This window comes from Chionomys nivalis, chromosome 3, assembly GCF_950005125.1.
Source record: "Chionomys nivalis chromosome 3, mChiNiv1.1, whole genome shotgun sequence".
Taxonomy (NCBI): Eukaryota; Metazoa; Chordata; class Mammalia; order Rodentia; family Cricetidae; genus Chionomys; species Chionomys nivalis.
In genome coordinates, this window is record NC_080088.1 from 57,712,078 (window position 1) to 57,732,065 (window position 19,988).

Consider the following 19,988-nt stretch of genomic DNA (forward strand, 5'->3'; position numbering starts at 1 on the left):
TTCTGTTGGCAGGGACCACACAAATTGTGCCGGGGACATGAGGGAGGTTCTTTTCTGATTAGTTAGTATCTTTGTTTTACCAGTTGCTAAGTACCTTCAATGATGTCACTCCTTTCTTTACCTCTAAAATAATGAAGAATAAGCATAAACAAAACTCTGATTTTTCATATATAACATAAATGCATCATTTGAAATGCATACAATAAAGAAAATATTTATCATGATATTCATGATGGTTTTCTTCTTTCAGAGTCTCTACTATATTCCTTTATAAAAAATATTTATTCTCTTCTGTATTACTTTCTGACCACAGTTCCCCCAGACACTCCTCCTTTCCCTTCAGGGCCAGGATTTCCAAGGGATATGAAGCAAACATGGCCTATGAAGTTGTGATAAGACTAGGCACATCTACTCATATTAAGGCTGGATGAGGCAACCTAGTAGGAGAAAAGGGGTCTTAATAGCAGACAAAAGAGTCAGAGACAGTCCCTGTTCTCACTGCTAATGGTCCCACAGAGGTACAAAGTAACACAGCCATACATATATGCAGATGGCCTAGGTCAGACCCATGTAGGCTTCCTGATTGTCATCTTAACTTCAGTCCCTCTGAGTCCCTCTGAGCTGAGGTTAGTTGATTCTGTAGGCGGTGTTCTCATGGTGTCCTTGATTATATCCCACCCCCTTTTTTATGATATCCATTTTTAGTGTAATGTTTTTATTTATTTCTTGACCACAATAGATTACATTTTTTTACAAAAATAAGTATCTATTACCAAATGCTTGTTACTAGGTTTTATTGAAAAATCAAATGACTTATATTTAAACACATTTTCTCTTTTAAAATTCTTAAATCTAATTTATTCAATAAACAACACCAGTTATTGAAGTATGCATTACAGTTGAATGTATTTTGAAATGTAAAGTTATTTGATGTGACTTTCCTGAGAATCTGTGTTCCTTTAAACTATGATGCTATGTCTACCCTCTCATTTTCCATTCAAAATCAACTCACTTTAAGAAAGCTGCACTCATGACGTGGAGGATCCCTCATAGTCTCCTCCTAAAGTCCCCACATTTTAACATGGTGGCACTGAAGGTTTCTAACACAAGTTTTGAAGAGTGTGTTCAAACCATAGCACCATTCCAGTCATGTTGTGTGATGAACTTAAGTCTTTTTTTATTATTATTATTTTGGGTTTGAAAGCCCTATTATCCTATACTTTTCCTATTTATCTTTTATTTCTTTTCTCCATATTTTTTATTTAAAAAATTTACTTTTCATATACCAACCCCAGTTCCCCCTTCTTCCCCTTCTCCTACTTCCCCACCTTTCCCCTTTTCACCCCCTATCCACTCTGAGAGGGGGTAAGGCCTTCCTTAGAGAGTCAAAAGGGTGAGGCAGAACCAACCCCCTCCTGCCCCACCCCCCGTATCAAGGCTGAGCAAAGTATTCCACCATAAGGAATGGATTTCAAAATCCCAGTTCATGTGCCACTGCCAGGGCCACCCCAACAGATCAAGCTGCACAGCTGTCACCCACACTCAGAGGGTCTAGTTTGATCCCATGTGGGTTCCCAAGGTCCATAGTCCATGAGCTACCAGTAGCTTGGGTCAGCCATCTCTGTGGTTTTTCCCATTATGCTCTTGACCCCTCCCCGCTTCAGCTGAACTCCAGGAGCTCAGCCCAGTGCTTGGCTGTGAGTAACTGCATCTGCTTCCATCAGTTACTGGATGTAGGTTCGTTTATCTTTCTGGGTCTGGGCTACCTCACGCAGGATGGTTTTATTCTAGTTACATTCATTTGCCTGCAAATTCCAAAATGTCATTTTTTACCATTGAGTAATACTCTGTTGTGTAAATGTACAACATTTTCTTTACCCATTATTTGGGTGAGGAGCATCTAGGTTGTTTCCAGGTTCTGGCTATTATAAATAATGCTGCTATGACAAAATTGAGCAAATGTCCAGTCCCACATATTCCACACCCTACTGCAGGTGGGATGAAGTCCATATCTGTTACTCCAATACACACTCATGGGTGTTCACTAAAATGGTATGAATGTGTAAAGTATAAGATTGATCAGAGAAGTTAACAATGAGAATTTGATGGAGGAAGGTCATTGGTTAAATAATAAAGAAACTGCTTGGCCCTCATAGGTTAGAACATAGGTGGGTGGAGTAAACAGAACAGAATGCAGGGAGGAAGAGGAAGTGAGCTCAGATGCCATTTCCTCTCCTCTCTGGGGCAGACGCGGTGCCGCTCCTTTCCAGAGCAGATGCAATGAAGCAAGCCGCCAGGTCAGACATGCTGAATCTTTCCTGGTAAGACTGATGCTACACAGATTTTTAGAGATGGGTTGACCGGGATATGAGAATTAGCCAGTAAGGGCTAGAGCTAATGGGCCAAACAGTGTTTAAAAGAATACAGTTTGTGTGTTGTTATTTTGGGGTATAAGCTAGCTAGGCGACCAGGAGCTGGGGCGGCAGGAACACAGCCCGCAGCTCCCCCCAACAAGAATTACCTTATGGTCCCACTTACATATTAAAATTATATAGTAAGCACCCTTCATTAACATCTGTTCTCTTAAACAGAAGCTTCAATATGCACACACAAACATCTACACACCACAACATCTCTCTCTCTCTCTCTCTCTCTCTCTCTCTCTCTCACACACACACACACACACCAGAGGTTTATATCTTATTTTAGCCAACCAGAAACTTGAAGACTTTCAAAAAATGGGCATGTTAGAGTCAATTTGAACCAGATGTTAGACTGAAACAGTATGTTTTGTAACTTTCATTAGAACATCCTAAAATGAATTAAAAGCAGAATTTAAAATGACCAAGTACTTCTCATGTGGTTTGGCTCTTGAGTCCTTGAAATTAGATTTTGAATACCCCTTAGCTCCTCCCCAGATGGGCAGTTGCAACATCCCAGGTCCTGAAATTAAAATTAAACCCTCAATGGACTCTCTGATGCAAGAAAAATGCCAATGAACAAACCTCCTAAGAATAGCCTTCCTGATTAGCACTGATATTAATTAAAGCTAACTTTCAATACTGTACCAGGAGGGAGTAGCTATAGTGCAAAGGGCAAACTTAACACTCTTTGTGTGGCTGCTGCTGCCGTGTTTATTTTTACATAACCAAAGGGTTTCTCTAGTCATGACAATAATAGAACAGGACAGACCGCCCCCCTCAGTTTATCTCCATTGGCTTTTCCCTTCTACCTTAGTGTTATTTTCACACTGAGCAAGACCATCTTCATACTCTGTGACTGCCCTGGTAAAGGTATAGTGCGGTGGCTATAGCACCCTGTTAAAGGTTAGTATAACCTATGATGTCTTTAAAGAGAAACTGCCTAAGAACATCGCTGCTAGGGAGTTATTTGTGGACAGCAGTATTGCACCTATGTGTGTCTTACTTAGATGTTTTGCATGGCTATAAGAAGATGCCACAGACTTGGGTAATTCATAATGACCATAGATATATTATTTATATCATTTTAAAGGCTGGGAAGTCTAAGATTAAGGAGCTGGCATCTGAGAAAAGACTTCATGATACATTATCCTGTGGCAGGAAGCAAAAGGAAAAGAGGGAGATGAGGACAAAGTTGGCTTTTAATTATTGGAGTCTTAGCTGGGTTTCTATTGCTTTGGTAAATACTGAAACTGAAAGCAATTTGAGAAGGAAAGTGTTTATTTTACCTCACAGATTACAGTTCATCACCAAGCGATGTCAACCAATAGGTCAAGGAGAACCCTGGAGGCAGAAACTGAAGCAGAAGCCATTGAGGAAGGCTTGCTCTCCACGGCTTGCTAGGCCTGCTTCCTTATACCATTCAACACAACTTGCCCAGGAATGACATGGTCTCCGTGACTTGGGCTCACCCATGTCAATCTGATAGAGGCATTTTCTCAGCTGAGGATCCTCTTCCCAGATAACTCTAGGTTGTGTCAAGTTGGCAAGAAACCAATATGAATGATCAGAAAGCCCATGGTATTGTTGGCTAACCCACTCCTCGCAATGGGGATCTCTCATGACCTAGTCACCTATTTTAGTTATGCCTGCATACTATTGTATTGAAGATTAAGCGTTTAATATGTGTATTTTGAGGGACGTATTCAAACCATAGTAGAACACCAGCCCATACTACATGGCAGCCTGAAAGCATGTTGCTACCTCACTTCCCAAACCCTAGCTCCATATTCCAAGCCCTAGCTCCATAAATCCATACCTCAGCATACATTCCTCAGTGTCCATAAGAACCAAGCCTGTGCGAACAAGGGAAGAGTGGCGCTTTCTTTCTTTCTTTCTTTCTTTCTTTCTTTCTTTCTTTCTTTCTACTTTCTTTTTTTTTTTTAAGCATTGAACATAAAACTCAAGTGAAATTGGGCTATAACTGACTAAATCTTGGTATCTTAAGAATTATCACATTTTGTTTCCTGGTGATTTAAGGTGACATATTTTCTTCCACTTTACTTCATGAGACTCAGGAGAAGGACCCACAGTGTGGATCTCTTGGGAATAGCTGTACTTTTTTAATACCCAAAAAAAAAAAAAAAAAAAAAAAAAAAAAGAAAAACAGCCGGGCAGTGATGGCACACGACTTTAATCCCAGCACTCGGGAGGGAGAGGCAGGAGGAGTTCGAGGCCAGCCTGGTCTATAAGAAACAGTTCCAGGACATGCTCCAAAGCTACAGAGAAACCCTGTCTTGGAAAAACAAAAACAAAAAACAAACAAAAAACCTATCTACTGAGATGTAGATATTTGTTCACTGGCCTAGTCTTAGTCTCTGGATTACAGATTAGGAAAGAAAACAATTACAGCTCTAGATAGAAATGCATTCTGCAGCTAAATCATCTCCTTATTTTTGGCAGCACACCCTGTACCTATATTCTTGTCATCAACTTAATAAAACATTGGTCAGTTCTTAAGCAGGGACTCAGAACAGAAACTGTTTTCCATTCATGTGATGAGTGGAATAATTTCCACTTGTCAAAGAAAAGTTTGTGTGTGAGAAATCACTGTAGCGTAAGGGCTATAAATTGGTGTGATTCAGTTCAAAGGCGAGCAACACAGCCACGTGTAGACATTTCGCCTAGAGTGTGCTAGTCTTTGAGAAACCTCACATTCTGCAAAATACTATGATAGGACTCCTAGGACAGATGGACAGATACTCAGATGACGTGATTACTGCCCTACCCTGCCCTACTAAGACTAGAAAGATAACCAGGCTTCCTACAGGAGGCTTTCCTGTAACTGGAGTGTGCTCTGCTGGCATTTAGAATTCTCAGAAGTCTTGATCTTATGGATTTAGAGAATTGAGTGGTGGCTAAGAGAGGGAAGAGAAACATCGAGGGAAGGGGGATGTTAAGGCTTCAGTTAGATAGGAGGAAGAGGTTTTTGAGAATTATTACACACCAGAAAGCAACAATCAACTTTATTGAAATATGTTTAAAATGTCTCACCATAAGAATGGCCGGTCACACTGTATAACTTAATCAAAACATCACATTGTATCTCATAAGCATGACATACTTAGAAATAAATTTAAAGCTATGAGTTGTAAGAAAACCAAATATGAACTGTTTGAACGTGGCAACAACATCGTTAGCAGTGAGAGGTGGAGACATGCGCTGGGAGGGCGTGCACGGAACAAGCAGAGTAGTGTCAGAGCTGCTAGGGGTGGGAGCGGGGGCAGGATAAAGTGGCAGGGACAGTCTGTTCTCAGTGGGAACTGTGTGCACGTGCCGTAGTGATGAAGCCAGAAGGGATCTTTCTGCCAGTGCGAGCTCAGAACTGACAATATTTTGTCTTTGCTATGAGTGCTGTTCTCTTGTGTTTTCTGTTTGTATGGTTTCCCTGTTCTTGCCTTGGAAAAAATATGGCAAAGATATTTTTCAGTCGTTTTCCTGGTCACCAGTGGTAGGTGACCGAAGTTGCAGTGTGGAAGCGTGTGTGACTGGTGAAATAACGTGAAAACGGTTTTCTCTGGTTGTAACTATTGTAACTCACTTGTTTAAGGAACTTGGAAAGGAAAGGTATATGCCCAAAAATTAATGGCAGTTTGTAATAACTACTGCTAAAATTATGTTTTTCCTCCCAGTCTGTTGTATGTATTATGTATGTATGTATGCATGTATGTGTGTATGTGTGTATTATAAAAATGTGTGATAGTGTGAGTGGGTCTATATTTGTAGTCTTCATATTTTTTCAGGCTGTTATAATAGAAGCAAACCATTTGAACTACGGCTTATTGAACCCAAACCTGAACTGAATGAAGTTGTTTTCAACTGTAGTAATAAATGTGACCCCACACATGATTATCTGTACCTGATTGAGTAGATAGGCTGGCATGGTAAGAGGAATTACTGGGTCAATGACTAGAGATCATCCTTTAAAAACAAATATCCAGTGACAGTAATGTTTTTTTTACTGTTTTAAACATAATACAGGATGGTAATTAGACAAGTGTAAAGTTGGTGCTATGGCCCCTCTTTACGGTGTCTTATTAGACCATTCTGAAAATGATAAGGTGTCACCACACTTCTTAATCATGGTCATGAATGCCTATTTTACTAATGTCTGACATTCAGTGCACACTCAATATAGACAGGTCTGCATATGTGTTGACTCAGTGTACATGAGTTAAACCAAGTGCCAAAACCTGGCCATTCTTACTCTTTCAATAACTCAACTCTAATCCTCCTGCTTGAACTCCCTGCCATTCTCATCACCTCTCTCCACACCTCTCTCATCTTCTCCACCTTTGGCCATGTGACCGTGTCTGGCAGTGATTCCACTTTAAAGTCTAAACTTGTCCTTAGGCACTGTATAACATGAAAATATCCCACGGGACTTCAAAGACAGTTGGGGTGAAGGAGAGACAAATCATCCTCTAAGTCATTCATTATCTTCAAATTGGGAGTCCCTCATTTCTAGATCAGTGCAGGGTGATTAAGTACACTTTCAGTTTTAAGAAATATCTAGTTCTGAGCACCTATTATTCTCTCTTAGGCAATAAATGGTGATGATAAGAGTTCATGGTGGTTGTAGTATCAGCAATAATGACAGCACCAATAGGTCATGCTCAGGCTTGATTGGTTTGAGAGAAAATGTGAAAACAGTTCTTAGTTGGGCCACATGGCAAACAAAACAGAAATGAACGCTATCCCTCTATAGCGGATTTAGTTCCTTTCAACTGCAATTTCTAAGTAAATGAGAGTTCTGAAGACTTGCCTCTGTGAGGTTTTGGCTCTTTATGGGGTAAACAAATGAGTTCAGTGCAATGGAGGCGTATGTGCTGGATATCTGTCCAGTGACTGCTAAAGCCCTGTCATGGGTGACTTCATTAAAGTCATGAAAGGACTCCTCTCAGAATTCTGATTCATTTTTAAGTAACAGTGATGTAAAAACTGACCTTCTCTCTCTGCAGCCAGCGTATGTCCCGAGGAAGCTAATCCCAATAACAATCATCAAGCAAGGTAATTAATCTGCTGGATTCAGCAACTGCTGTAGTCGGCTGCTTAGTTGAACACACAGTGCTTGTTTTCTCAGTTCTTACAATGGTGTTTGGAAAGCATTCGAAGAAACTAGTGTAAGTTAGTAAACTCGTGGTTAATACATACTTTGGGCTGTTACCAATGTGAAAAGCCTTGGACACATCTTACCATTTGGGCAACAAAGCAGTTGTACCATGTGTCACAATAAAAATAATCAGTTAAACATGTTGGGCTTTACTTTGGAGCTTTACTTAGAATTAAGTTCGTCCACACGAGGAAGACAATTAGGAGACCATTTAGGATAGTTAGAATGCAAACTGTGATTTAGTGGTCACTTAGGGGAAGTCAAGATGTCCACGGTTTAAAAATTAAAGTGTTGTATTTCACTCCTGTGTCCAGTTGTTTTGTTTTGACTTCCAGTTTTCAAATTATTAAAATGACCCCATTACTTCCAGAAAAATCTCTTGGTAGAAGAGCTAAAACCTTAAAATAGTTCATTTTAAGGAAGCACGGTGTCCTAAGTATACACTAAAGTCATGGTCACTTACTGCTGGAGTCACTGAAAGATTCCTTGATTTGAAGATATATACTTTTTAATCTATTTTTTTTCCAAAGCAGGGTTTCTCTGTGGCTGCCCTGGAACTGACTCTGTGACAGACAGGCCTTGAATGCATAGAGATCCACCTGCCTCTGCCTCCTCCGTGCTAAGATTTAAGCCGTGCGCCACCACAGCCACCACAGCCTGGCTTATGGTTTCTAGGTTTCTATTGTCTTGTTATTGCAGTGTTGTATGCTAGTTCTTAATTGCTTGTTTGGAAAGGGTGGGGTGCATAGGGAGTAGAGACAGAAGGGATTTTCCACTGCTTAGGATAGGATACTAAGGGAGAGTGATAAGGAGATGCTTTGTTACCCCCAAAGTATGGATGGTAAAGCAAAGTATATCAGAGTTTTCTGTTGATTCTGTAGCCAATCCACTGAATTGCTTATGTTTATTGATAAATTTAGATTAATACTGCACAAGGTATTAGCTTTTTATTGATTTCCATGTTCATCCCCATCACACTATTGCTTTTTTTTTTAATATCTCACCAGTGATTCAGAATGTTACCCACAGGGCTTCAACTAAAGCCCCAGAGAAGACTCCCTTTGGAGGAACAATACTAGGTAAGTCAGTCGTGAAATGTATATCTAGGATAGACAGTCTAGGCTATCTTTTGATGAGAGAGTCCTTGCGGGGATGTGTCCTGTGAGCAAGCCTGCTAAAGTGAGTGTCAGTCCATTTCATTTCCTGTTTAATTTCTTCATTTGTGTCCAGTCTAAGTTACCAACCAAGACATACTGCCTTTGTCTTGACTGTAGCCCATGCAGAGGTTTTGAGCCTGTGAGTGCAAACTCTGAGGATTTCTGGTAGTAAGTTCTATATGTGGAAGATACCCATTTAAAAAGGCACAATTGAATTTTGCCAAGATTTCCAATGTGGTGTTAAGGTTCACCAAAAGAAGGGAAGGACAGACCTTTGAATTCTTCTTTATAATTTTCCATTCTTTGATTTTTATCTGATACATTTTCTTCCTCTTACATTTGTATTTATTTCCTTGCAGTTCATCTTATTATTCCAGGTCTTAATGATTCCACGGTAAAACTTCCCACATCCATAATGCTTGAGATTTCGGATGCTCTCAAGGCACAATTAGGTAAGCAGGGGCTTTTCTGTGAGCAGTAGCACTGGCTAACACGGCCCTGAGATTACATGAGGAATATTGAGGATGAGACATTTGAGAACGAAATAATGAGTATGGAGAAGAGGCTGGACGGTCAGAGACATTAGTGTCAACCATTTTGTATGGAAAGCTATTTTATACATATGCCTGCACATATGAAAGAAAAATAGGTGTCAGTATCTGAAAGGTACTCATTTGAATAGGTATAATTTTCAAGTAGGGAACTTTTCCTAAATTATAAGTCTTTGAAGTTTGTTATAAGGGACCATTAGATACTTTCCATAAGAGCATATTTAAAGGGACATTAGAATGAGAATACACTTGAGTCTGGTATTGCTGCCTTCTTCTAGAGAGAATTGGGAAAATCTGTGTAATTAAGAAAGCATTAGCCAGGGTCCCTGGCAGTGGCAACAGCATTTGTCCCTGCTACTTGTGCTGGCCTTTTGGAACCCATTCTCTTTGCATGGATAACTTGCTCAGCCTGGATATAGTGGGGAGGGCCTTGGTCCTTCCTTGGAACAATGTGCTTTTACCTCTCTGTGGAGTGGATGGGGAGTGAAGTTAGGGCAAAGTAGAGGGAATGGGAGGAGGGGAGGGAGTGGGAACTGGGATTGGTATATAAAATGAAAAAATGATAGTTTGCTGTCTTTTTGAAAAAATAAAATAAAAAGTGAAAAAAGATACCATTAGTAAAATCTCCTTCAAAGAGACCCAGAGAAAATAATTCTAGTTGTTATATTTGACTATCAAATTGAGCTCAAAGTTGTCTCTCTTGTCATAGATCTGAAACTTAGATGATGGCCATTCTGACTGAAGCAGATAGAATCTTAAGATAGTTTTAATGTGCATCATTGATGACTAATGATGTGGAATATTTTTCCATTTCCATGTATATGTATATAGTATGCATGTGTTTAAGTATTTATGCTTGTATGTGTAGTGTGTGTGTGTGTGTGTGTGTGTGTGTGTGTGTGTGTGCATGTATACTTGTGGAGGCCTGAGGTTGATGTGGAAATCTGTAGTGGGAGCTGCGGGCCTATTTTTTGTCCTGCCCGGCTCTCACATGGTTAGCTTTATATCCGAAATAACAACACACAAACTGTATTCTTTTAAAGACTGCTTGGCCCATTAGCTCTAGCCCTTGCTGGCTAATTCTCATATACCGATCAATCCATCTCTAATAATCTATGTAGCACCAGTCTTACCAGGAAAGATTCAGCATGTCTGACCTGGTGGCTTGCTTTATTGTATCTGGCTCTGAGAGGAGCTGCCCTGCATCTGCCCAGGAGAGGGGAGCATGGCATCTGAGCTCACTTCCTCTTCCTCCCAGCATTTTGTTCTTTTTACTCCACCCACCTGTGTTCTAACCTATGAGGACCAAGCAGTTTCTTTATTATTTAACCAATGACCTTCCTCCATCAGAAATCAACTTGGATTACTCTTCCTGTTGTTCAATGAGATTGGGTTTCTTAATCAAATATAAGCTTATTGTTATGGTTAGTCTTGTGAGGCATATTGTTCTGAGGATCTTGTGCTTGTGCCTTCTGAGTCTAGAATGATAGCTGGGCCTCCATGCATGCCCACTTGGAATTTAGCAGATCTCAGGGATCTGAAGTCTTTAGCTTTATGTGACAAGTGTTGTACCACTGAGTCATCTCCTTAGCTTGTTTTGAGTGCCTGTTAAACTGGTTAGGAAGCAGTTTACAAATAGCACCCATGTTTCTCCTTTTGAGAACTCTGTTTAGCCCATTTTTACTTGACCTGTTTTCTTAATGCTTAGTTTTGTTGTTGTTTTTTCAAATTCCTTATGTATTCTAGACACTGATTCCCTATCAGATGTATAGCTCAAAAATACTTTCTCATATGCTGTGGGCTACCTCTTCATAGGGTTATGGTTTTCTTTGCAGTACAAAGGTGTCTGTGTTTTCTGAGACCCCATTTGTTGGTTTTATTTACTGTGGAGTCCTATTGCAAACATGCCTATCTATGCCTAGATGTTGACGTTCCTTCTTTATCATCTAGTAGTTTCAGAATATCGAGTCTTATTTTGCTTTTAGTTGATGGTGATTAAACATACTTGTGATTTATAGTTCAATACAGATATATAAAGTGTAATGATGAGTTCAGGATAATTGGCATATTTATCACTTCAGACGTATGCAATATCTTCGCATTGGGGGCATTCTAACTTCTCTCTGCTTGTTATCTTGAAATATCACATTAATTGCTCCTGTTGTGCTATGGAGTGTGCTGGGAGTTCTTTATATATTTTAGAATTGAGTCTGTATGTGAAACATGACTTTAAGATGTTTTCTTCCAATTTGTAGGCTTCTATTCATTTTGTTGATTAATTATTTTGCTCTCCAGAACACCTTTTATTTTTTCAGAAAAGTTGTGTAGGCATAAACACTTTTTATGCTACCATGGGAGAAATAAATTTCCCAATGATAGTTATTACTGCAATTCAGAAAAGTCATATTTTTTGAGGCAGTAAATCAAAAAAAAAATAATAACCCCATTGCAGTAGGACCGATCATGGGCCACCAAGAAATGCAATAGCTTTTGCTCTAAGAACACATGGTGTGAATAAAAGAACAAGAAAGCTAGTAGTGCACACACTCATCTCCAAAGGACTTACAAAGGGCTTGCCAAAGCTAGGACATACCTGCCAAATATTAAGGGAAATAACAGAGTTGAAAATAGTATGAAAGAAAAAATGAAGAGAAAAGAATTTACTGAGGTTTAGGCCATACTTGGATGGTGTTTTACTCTGTCAAGATAGCAGGTGTGTAAAGTGTAAACAAATGCTCATGGGTTGGAAAGTGATATCAGAACTCTCATGTAAATATATTCCCCATCTTCTAACTACCCTGATATCTGGTGTCTCATATTTAGAAACACTATATACCTTTATGAGAAATTGTGTGAAGATACAAATATAACTTGAGAAGATGGTTTGCCATGTTTCCCCATTTGTAATTGCATTTTAGGTTAATGTGATTGGCAATTAAAGGCAGCTATTGAATCTAAGAACCTAAAGCAATCCAGTTTGTTGTCCCCTACTGAGAGTCTAAGATCTTGGGAGAGGGAGAACTGCAAGGGAGACACACACACACAGAGAGAAGGGGGGACAGAGAGGGAGAGGAAGAGGGAGGGAGGGGGGAGACAGACAGACAGAAAGAGACATGGAAACACAGGCATACAGAGACAAAGTTCTGAAGTTCGAGAGGTTTTCTAACCAGGCAGAAGTTACCAAAACCAAGACATAGGATATTACTACGTGAAAAGGAAAAGAGTAACAAATTGCTCTGATGGAGTTGGGAGCACAAGGTGATGGGGACCTTGCACTTTCCATGTGAAGAGTTCATCTTCCTGAGGTGTACACTAAAAGTAACAGGCACAGAACTCATGAGAAGCTTGTGAGCAGAATTATTCTTCACTTGCTAACAACCAGAATGGTTCTAAGTTGAAGCGGTGGCTATAAAAGATATCCAGACCAGTCTCGAAAAACCAAAAAAAAAAAAAAAAAAAAAAAGATATCCAGAAAGAGAATCTTTTCATACAGTATTAGATGTGTATGGTTGGTCATTACAGAAAGAGCTCTCCCTCTTTAACTAGATCTGAACAGTGTTGACTATTTCTGTCACGTCAGCATGCTGTGCAGCCCTCCACACTGGCTTGACAGTGGTGGCCAGCACACTGTACCTTGTCCACTGAAGTGTGCACTCCCAAAGTCAACATCTGCCTGCTGTCTAATTGTTTTCAAGTCTGTAAGCAGTAAGCACATGTTGTGTCCAGACTAAATGAAAAGCAGCAAATGACCTCTACATGACTGATGCTGGCTATAGCTGGTTAAACAATTCACATTCTCAAAAAGATTTGAGAACACAGAGCCAATCAGCTTTCTGCAGGGGATGAGTGTGGCCCAGGGAATTTCAGGAAATGGTTGGAGATATTTCCAGTTTAAAATTGAGAGAATATCTTTCCCAGGGGTTGGGTGATTCTGATTTAAAGCATTCTTTATGAAAAACACCTAAGTTTTAGAAGCAAGGTTTCCCGAAATTTGCATAAAGAGGAAAAAAATCAATTTTGCACTAAATTCCCAGAGATCAAAAGAGAAAATATGTGTTAACAGGTGTCTCTAATAAAATTTATTGGTTGTCAGTTTGTTTTGCTACAAATGTATCCAAATAGCATGCTTTCTTATGTGTCTTATTTGTGGGTTTCAAAATTTTCAGTGTCATAGCCTATCAGAATTTTTAAATCATCTTTAATAATGGAAATTCTTTATTGACTTTTAAAAAATTAGCTGTACTTGAATAAAAATCAAGGAACACTTACAGGTCCAACTATGCCTTACAGAAACTTTAAATTGATGAGATTTATTCAAGTGTTATATTGTGATTTGGTCACTCTTGTACCAATGAAGATCTTACAGAATTTCTTGGATTAATAGAGAAGAATTTTGAAGTTTGTCTTCTATTTATACTAGCCATGAGAGGAATGAACTCTTAAGTTGCCTGGCTGGTTGGAAGAGATGCGTGTTAATATTTTGGAGAGTTTGCTCAGTGGTTGAGCGCACTTGTTGCTACCTACAGAAGACCCTGGTTTGACTCTTAGCACCTTTCTCAAAACCATCTACAACTCCGGTCCCCTTTCAGACCTTGGTGGGTACCAGACACACTCATGGTACACATACATACAGGCAGGCTCATACACACAAAATAACAAGTTAAATCAGTAAAAATTGTGGTTGGCTATGTTTGAAATAAGTAAGTTTGGATACTGTAATACAAAGAAATGAAGCATTGTTTTTCTTTTTTCAGCTAAAAATGAAACATTTACATTAGCAGCAGAATCTAAAACGCCAGAAGTTGAAAAAGTTGAAGCCCAGCCAGTAACAGGTAATGAAATTCCTATGATGTTACCGAGAAAGAAAGTAGTTTTGTTTCAAATAGTGAATTGAACTACAAACCCATTTTTTTAAAGCAAAGAACAAAAAAGAAATCCATGTTGATCATAAGCATAAAACAATAGGAGATTCTAGGGCTTTACACTTTGGGGAAGAGCAGATGAAAATCGAGCGACTGGATGATGGCCATGACATTTGCATGGAAGAACAGTGTGCTCTTGACAATGATTGAAGATGCCATCAACACTGAGGCAGTTTAACTAAAGGTAATGCCTTGGTTCATGGCCTTTCCTTGTGTATGAATATTGCGGACCATTCTTCATTGCCAAGTTACCTTCACAAGTAAGGGGCATAGCAAAATAACTTATACCCATCATAAATCCATAACTTGATAGTGATGAAAATGCATTGAAATAATTTAGAAACAAATGTCCCTGCAGATTAATACCCCTAATATAGAGAATATGTAGTAGTTTGGTTAAAAAAAAAAAAAAGCAACAACAACTGAAGAAACATGCGGTAAGTAGTGTCTCCATAGTTTTTCGTTGTTACTACCAAACACACAACATCTGTTCTCCACATAATGTCTGGGGAGACATTAGTCTTGGAAGGAGTGAGATTTTGCCAGTGTAGTGCCACCTTCTCCAGGAGTTGATGACACAGACAAGTGGCAAGCATTACCTGCAGCTCACCATTAGTTAAAGAGCTCCCATCAAAAGTGAAACTTTTATTCACAACATTTCTATAGCTTGAGGTCTTTGTGGTACTCTATTTTCACTAAATTTTGGGACTTATGTCTGGTCGAGAGAGGATAGGATTGGTGCCATAACAAAACAACTTGAAGAAGGAGACTGAGCTAGAATATATTGACAGAATGGATATTGTCTTGCCTTAACAAGAAGTGGACCTTTATAAGACAGGTGGAAGCTGTTTGAGCTAGCAGCAGCATCCAGTCGAGTGATATTACAAGGTAGCGTTTTGTTTGGTAACTTTGACGTGCTCAGTTAATGTAGAGAAAAGTACACTCAGTTAAATGACCAGTGGGGAAATGAATCCATTTCTGTGTCAAACATTCTTCCCAGCTTTCCAACTCACACTTTCTTCACTTGGCAGAATGTCTGATGAGAGTCCACAGCTTTCCCAACTTTCTGCCAAGTCCTCCTCAGAATTTTCCACTTCAGAAATACTTGGGCAATCCCCACCACGTATTATTCAGTATCATGAGTGTGTGTCCTTGCTGCAAAATTCTAGGGTTTTGTAGAATTTTTAAATCTTAGTAATCATGCTTCATATTTCTCCAAATCTTCTACCCAAAGTCTTCATTGCCTTTAATGGAGCAGCTGAGACAACCCAACCTGAGGCTGAATATTTGAAAACCGATTACAGGTCCAGCCTGGATCCTAGCTCTCTTGGTTGTCTGTGGTGTTTAGAGGAATCTAGTAATGTGATAGCTGTTTAGCCCTGCCCTCTTCTTTTTCTGCTTGCTCATTAACTCCTGTATGTCACTGTAAGCCTACTTACTATAGGCCTCTTGCAAAGCTGTGGAAATAATGAAGGAAGACAAAACACTCAGATTGCCATGAGAAATGATTTCAGAGAGAGGAGTTGGGTAGGCTTCTGTGGGATACTTAGAAAGTAACCCAAAGTAGAAAGGATGGATCAGGAAGGAGAGGCAGGCATGTACCTAGGACAAGTAGGTTCACCCTAGGAACTTGGAAAGATGGGTCATACCTGGGTTCCATCCTTATTTTATTATCTCTCAGCTCATACAGTTGTTTCTATGCTTTACTTTTCAGTGACTCCAGAAACAGTTTCAAGAAGCATTAAACCCACAGTGTCTAGTGCCTTAGACACAGCAGAAACCGCACTGGGTAATACTGAGAACGGTTTTCCTCCTTAAACTAACAGACAGCAATGATGACAACCTCCGGCACTCACGGTTTAAAAACCTGCTTTATCCTGCCTTCCCCCTCCTTTATTCTGCCTTCCCCCTCCTTTATCCCGCCTTCCCCCTCCTTTATCTTGTCTTCCCCCTCCTTTATCCTGCCTTCCCCCTCCTTTATCCTGCCTTCCCCCTCCTTTATCCTGTCTTCCCCCTCCTTTATTCTGCCTTCCCCCTCCTTTATCCTGCCTTCCCCCTCCTTTATCCTGCCTTCCCCCTCCTTTATTCTGCCTTCCCCCTCCTTTATCTTGTCTTCCCCCTCCTTTATTCTGCCTTCCCCCTCCTTTATCCTGCCTTCCCCCTCCTTTATCCTTCATTTCCCCTCCTTCTTTGTTCTTTTCTTTTTCTGGGAATTAACCTTCCTGTCTGTTGGATACATTCTGCTGATAAGTTAGCGCCATGCCTTGGTACTGGTGACCAACCACAAAGGCAGATGTGGATGAAACACTAACTGCATGCCCCTTTGACCCCTCTTCTGTGTTGGGTTCATGCATTTCAGCCTCCAGAGCTGCTAGAAATCTTGGCTCTCTCTGGGATTTCTGTCCACATCAGTTATGGGAAGTCTTGTGCCAACTAAATTTGGGAAGAATCACCAAGAGACTTGCTATTTAATGAGAATTTCAGTTGTTCGTGTTAACTGCTGTTTCACCCAAAAGACTCTATCGTGCTTTTCTTGTTTGTTCTCTTCCCTTGAAGAAAAGGAAGAGCTTGTGTTGTTGTGCATGTGTGGCGATGACCTAAAAGACACCGTCCATTTTAAGAGCTATGGGACTTTTCCTGGGAGAGCCAGCTCTCTCCCAGGCTGACTGCTGGAAGAGGCATAGATTACTCATTGCACCCGAGTCAATTTGAAGCATTCTGTGCCTGGTGAAGGTTATGCCAAGCCATCATGTTGCTAACCATATTCTTCTTTATTGTAGACCTCAGTGAGAAGACCCCAGAAACAGCACATTCAGTTCTAATACCTGAGTCTGAATTGCCTTTGAGCACTCTAGGTAAAAGTCACTGAACACTGAAGCATGAACGAATCCTACTTTGAGAATATTATGCATGGCTAATAGAAATCCTTGGAGGCAACTTTATTCAAATCCCTCTCCTTACAAGAAAAGAATGAGGATGACAAATAATGCAGAACAATGAACCTTTTCCTTTTTCTTTCTTTCTTTTCTTTTTTCTTTTCTTTCTTTCTTTTTTTAATTTTTTTGAGATTGGGTTTCTCTGTAGTTTTGGAGTCTGTCCTGGAATTCACTCTGTAGACCAGGCTGGCCTTGAACTCACAGAGATTCGCCTGCTTTTGCCTCCCAAATTCTGGGATTAAAGGTGTGCACCATCACTGCCCAGTGAACAATAAACTCTAAACTCCTCAGTATGATTTTTATACAACCTTCATAATCTAGGTCCCTCAAGAGGCCTTCCCTGTGACAAAGCCACCAGTAACTTTTCTTGGTGTTGATTGTGTATTTGTTGTTGTTATTATAGTTTATTCTTTTCACCAAAATCTTCTGTTTTTATCTTCTGTGCTTTTGTTCAGTCACAGCCTCATCTTGATAGACAAGGCTTGTTAGAGATTTCTGTAGATTCCTTAGGATTGTTAGAATTTCTTTTTGAATGAAGTATCAACGAATGGAGGAGCATAGAGTTGTGTAGTTGCGTTATGATTTTTAAAGTTCTTGTGCAGATATTTTCTAATTCAATTCGCTTAGTACTTTGAATTAAAATGAAATATACTTAAAATTACATAAATGAATGTAGTTGGAAAACTCAAGAAACTAGAAAATATAGATGGAAAATCCTAAATACCTCATTGAGTGGCTTGATTATAAAATGCATAAAAGGGAATTTTATACTGGGCGTGGTGGCCTGTGCTGTAATAAGTGAACATAAAAAAATCACAGACAGGAAGGTATTGTGAAAGCCAAGACCACCTGGACTACATGATCTCTCTGAAACAACTAAAAAGAACCACTGAGTATTTGCTTGACATGCAGTGATTTTTATCTTGTATCTGTTGTTTTCGCAACTTTCAAAATTTTTTTTGTCCTGTTAGACGCACTTGTCCTAACTATCCTGTATGTTTTATTCCAGCCCCAAAAAGGTTCCCAGAGTTTCCTGAGGCAAAACTATACTTCCCTTTGGAGAAACCAGGGGATACCTTGGGTAAATAAAAGGGTTTGTATTTGGTATAAAGAATACGCATGGCATGCAGAAGACATAACCCAGTGACAGACGCTTGCCTGGCATGTGTGAGGGCATGGGGCTGATCAGCATCATCACATAAAGTGGGTGCTGACTGTGAAGTTCTGTACAACTCATGTGCAGAGTGAGTCCCTTCTCTGTAAAGCTAAGTGCACTAACGCAGTAGATGAATTAAGGGAAATCAGTAGTTGGTTGGTTGAAAAATAAAAATATTACTTGATTAGATTTCCTACACCTTCATTAAAAGTCATTCCTGTTAATTTTACACAACCTAGCTGGTTGCTGAATGGGTGGATGCACATTGACTTCTGAGTGTATGATGACTCTTGATTGGCCCATATGAGCTTTGCTGTATAGGCTTTTTCTAGTCACTTAACCATCTCTGCCATAAAACATTCAACTGCTTCTGTCTCTCTCTAATATAGCTTCAACTGAAGAGCCGTGGGTGGCACCTGGAGCTAAGACATCTGAAGATTCCAAGTTTGTACAACCTCAAACTGGTAACTACCTTTCTTAAACAAGTCAGAACATCTTCTGTCTTTACTTATGTAGGTCCTGTTACTAATCATCAATGTAGTTTATGGAAATTCATGATACATTTGCTTCTCTTGCTTCTGCTAACAAGAATGCATCTTTCTCAGCATTAGTTTAGATATTCCGTGGGCCATCACAATTTATGTTAAATTTCAAGTTAAAATAAAAAATAGGTTATTTGCAATCTCAAGAGTTTACACATTCAGGAACTGACATATTTACGTTCTCCAGGAGTTGGTATGTTCATTCTTCCATTCATTTGAACCTTTCCTGTTTTGAAATTTGGGGTATATTTGTGCATTGCTAAGCTGTGTTCTCTTTGGTTTTAATAGATAACATTATTTCCAAATTATCTGGATAGATTCTCTTGTTTAATTATTACAAACATGGAGAACACATACCATGAGGAATCACGGATCTCTTAGAAGACGCTAGAAAGGGATCAGTTTTTGTCCCATGTTAAATTATCATCACAGGGGTCCACAGAAGTGTAGCCTTGCTTTTCTTGATTGAAGACATTCAGAAAGTGAGTCCATCTGTGGCTGAGTATCTTCCCAGCTTTTGACTAGATGGTAGGATGAGCAGGAGGGAGCTGAAGTTCTGATTATAGAGAAGAACAAACTACATTAGCTAGAATGTTGGGAGGGGAAAGTTGGTTGTGTTTTGCCTGTGTTCTATGTGAACACAGAATAATTTTGACTTTGTCTTGATCTATTTTCATGACAGAACAAGCCTCATTTAATATTAGTGTCCTTTGAAACTGCTGACATTCAGCAGGGGAAAACCACGGGCCAACTCCTGGATGGTTGGGGCTGCTTGATTAGTCATCAAAGGGATATGTGTTTCTTTTCTAAGATTTATTTAGCTTGGGAACTTACTGGAAATTTTGCCATCTTTACACTCTGTATCAAAACTGCAGAATGAGTGTTCTCATAAAGACTTCTCTACCAGTTTTTGAGATATAAAGGACAATTGAGAATTCTAGCTTACATGGTTATGGAAATGAGTTATTTCAATCATTTTTGGCAATGAAGTAACAGGATATTTGGGGTTTGGAGCATTATAAGATATATGAGATACATAACCATTTAATATATTCTTCCCCATTTTCAGTCTGCTTGCCCTAATTTTTCACTAGTACATTGAGATTTTATTATCTGGAATTGCATTTTATA

At 39.5% G+C, this 19,988-nt stretch overlaps 1 protein-coding gene across 2 annotated transcripts in view; it reads left to right on the top strand.

The window, feature by feature from the left end:
- The window catches only part of Abi3bp (ABI family member 3 binding protein), a 207,210-nt gene that overhangs the window by 102,713 nt on the left and 84,509 nt on the right, over positions 1-19,988 (top strand). For both annotated transcript variants that reach the window (XM_057765303.1, XM_057765302.1), the window contains exons 7-14: positions 7,442-7,490; positions 8,601-8,672; positions 9,110-9,202; positions 14,056-14,133; positions 15,938-16,012; positions 17,004-17,078; positions 18,169-18,240; positions 18,705-18,779. In XM_057765303.1, coding sequence (XP_057621286.1) covers positions 7,442-7,490; positions 8,601-8,672; positions 9,110-9,202; positions 14,056-14,133; positions 15,938-16,012; positions 17,004-17,078; positions 18,169-18,240; positions 18,705-18,779 — 589 coding nt within the window. The remainder of the gene's footprint in view (positions 1-7,441; positions 7,491-8,600; positions 8,673-9,109; positions 9,203-14,055; positions 14,134-15,937; positions 16,013-17,003; positions 17,079-18,168; positions 18,241-18,704; positions 18,780-19,988) is intronic.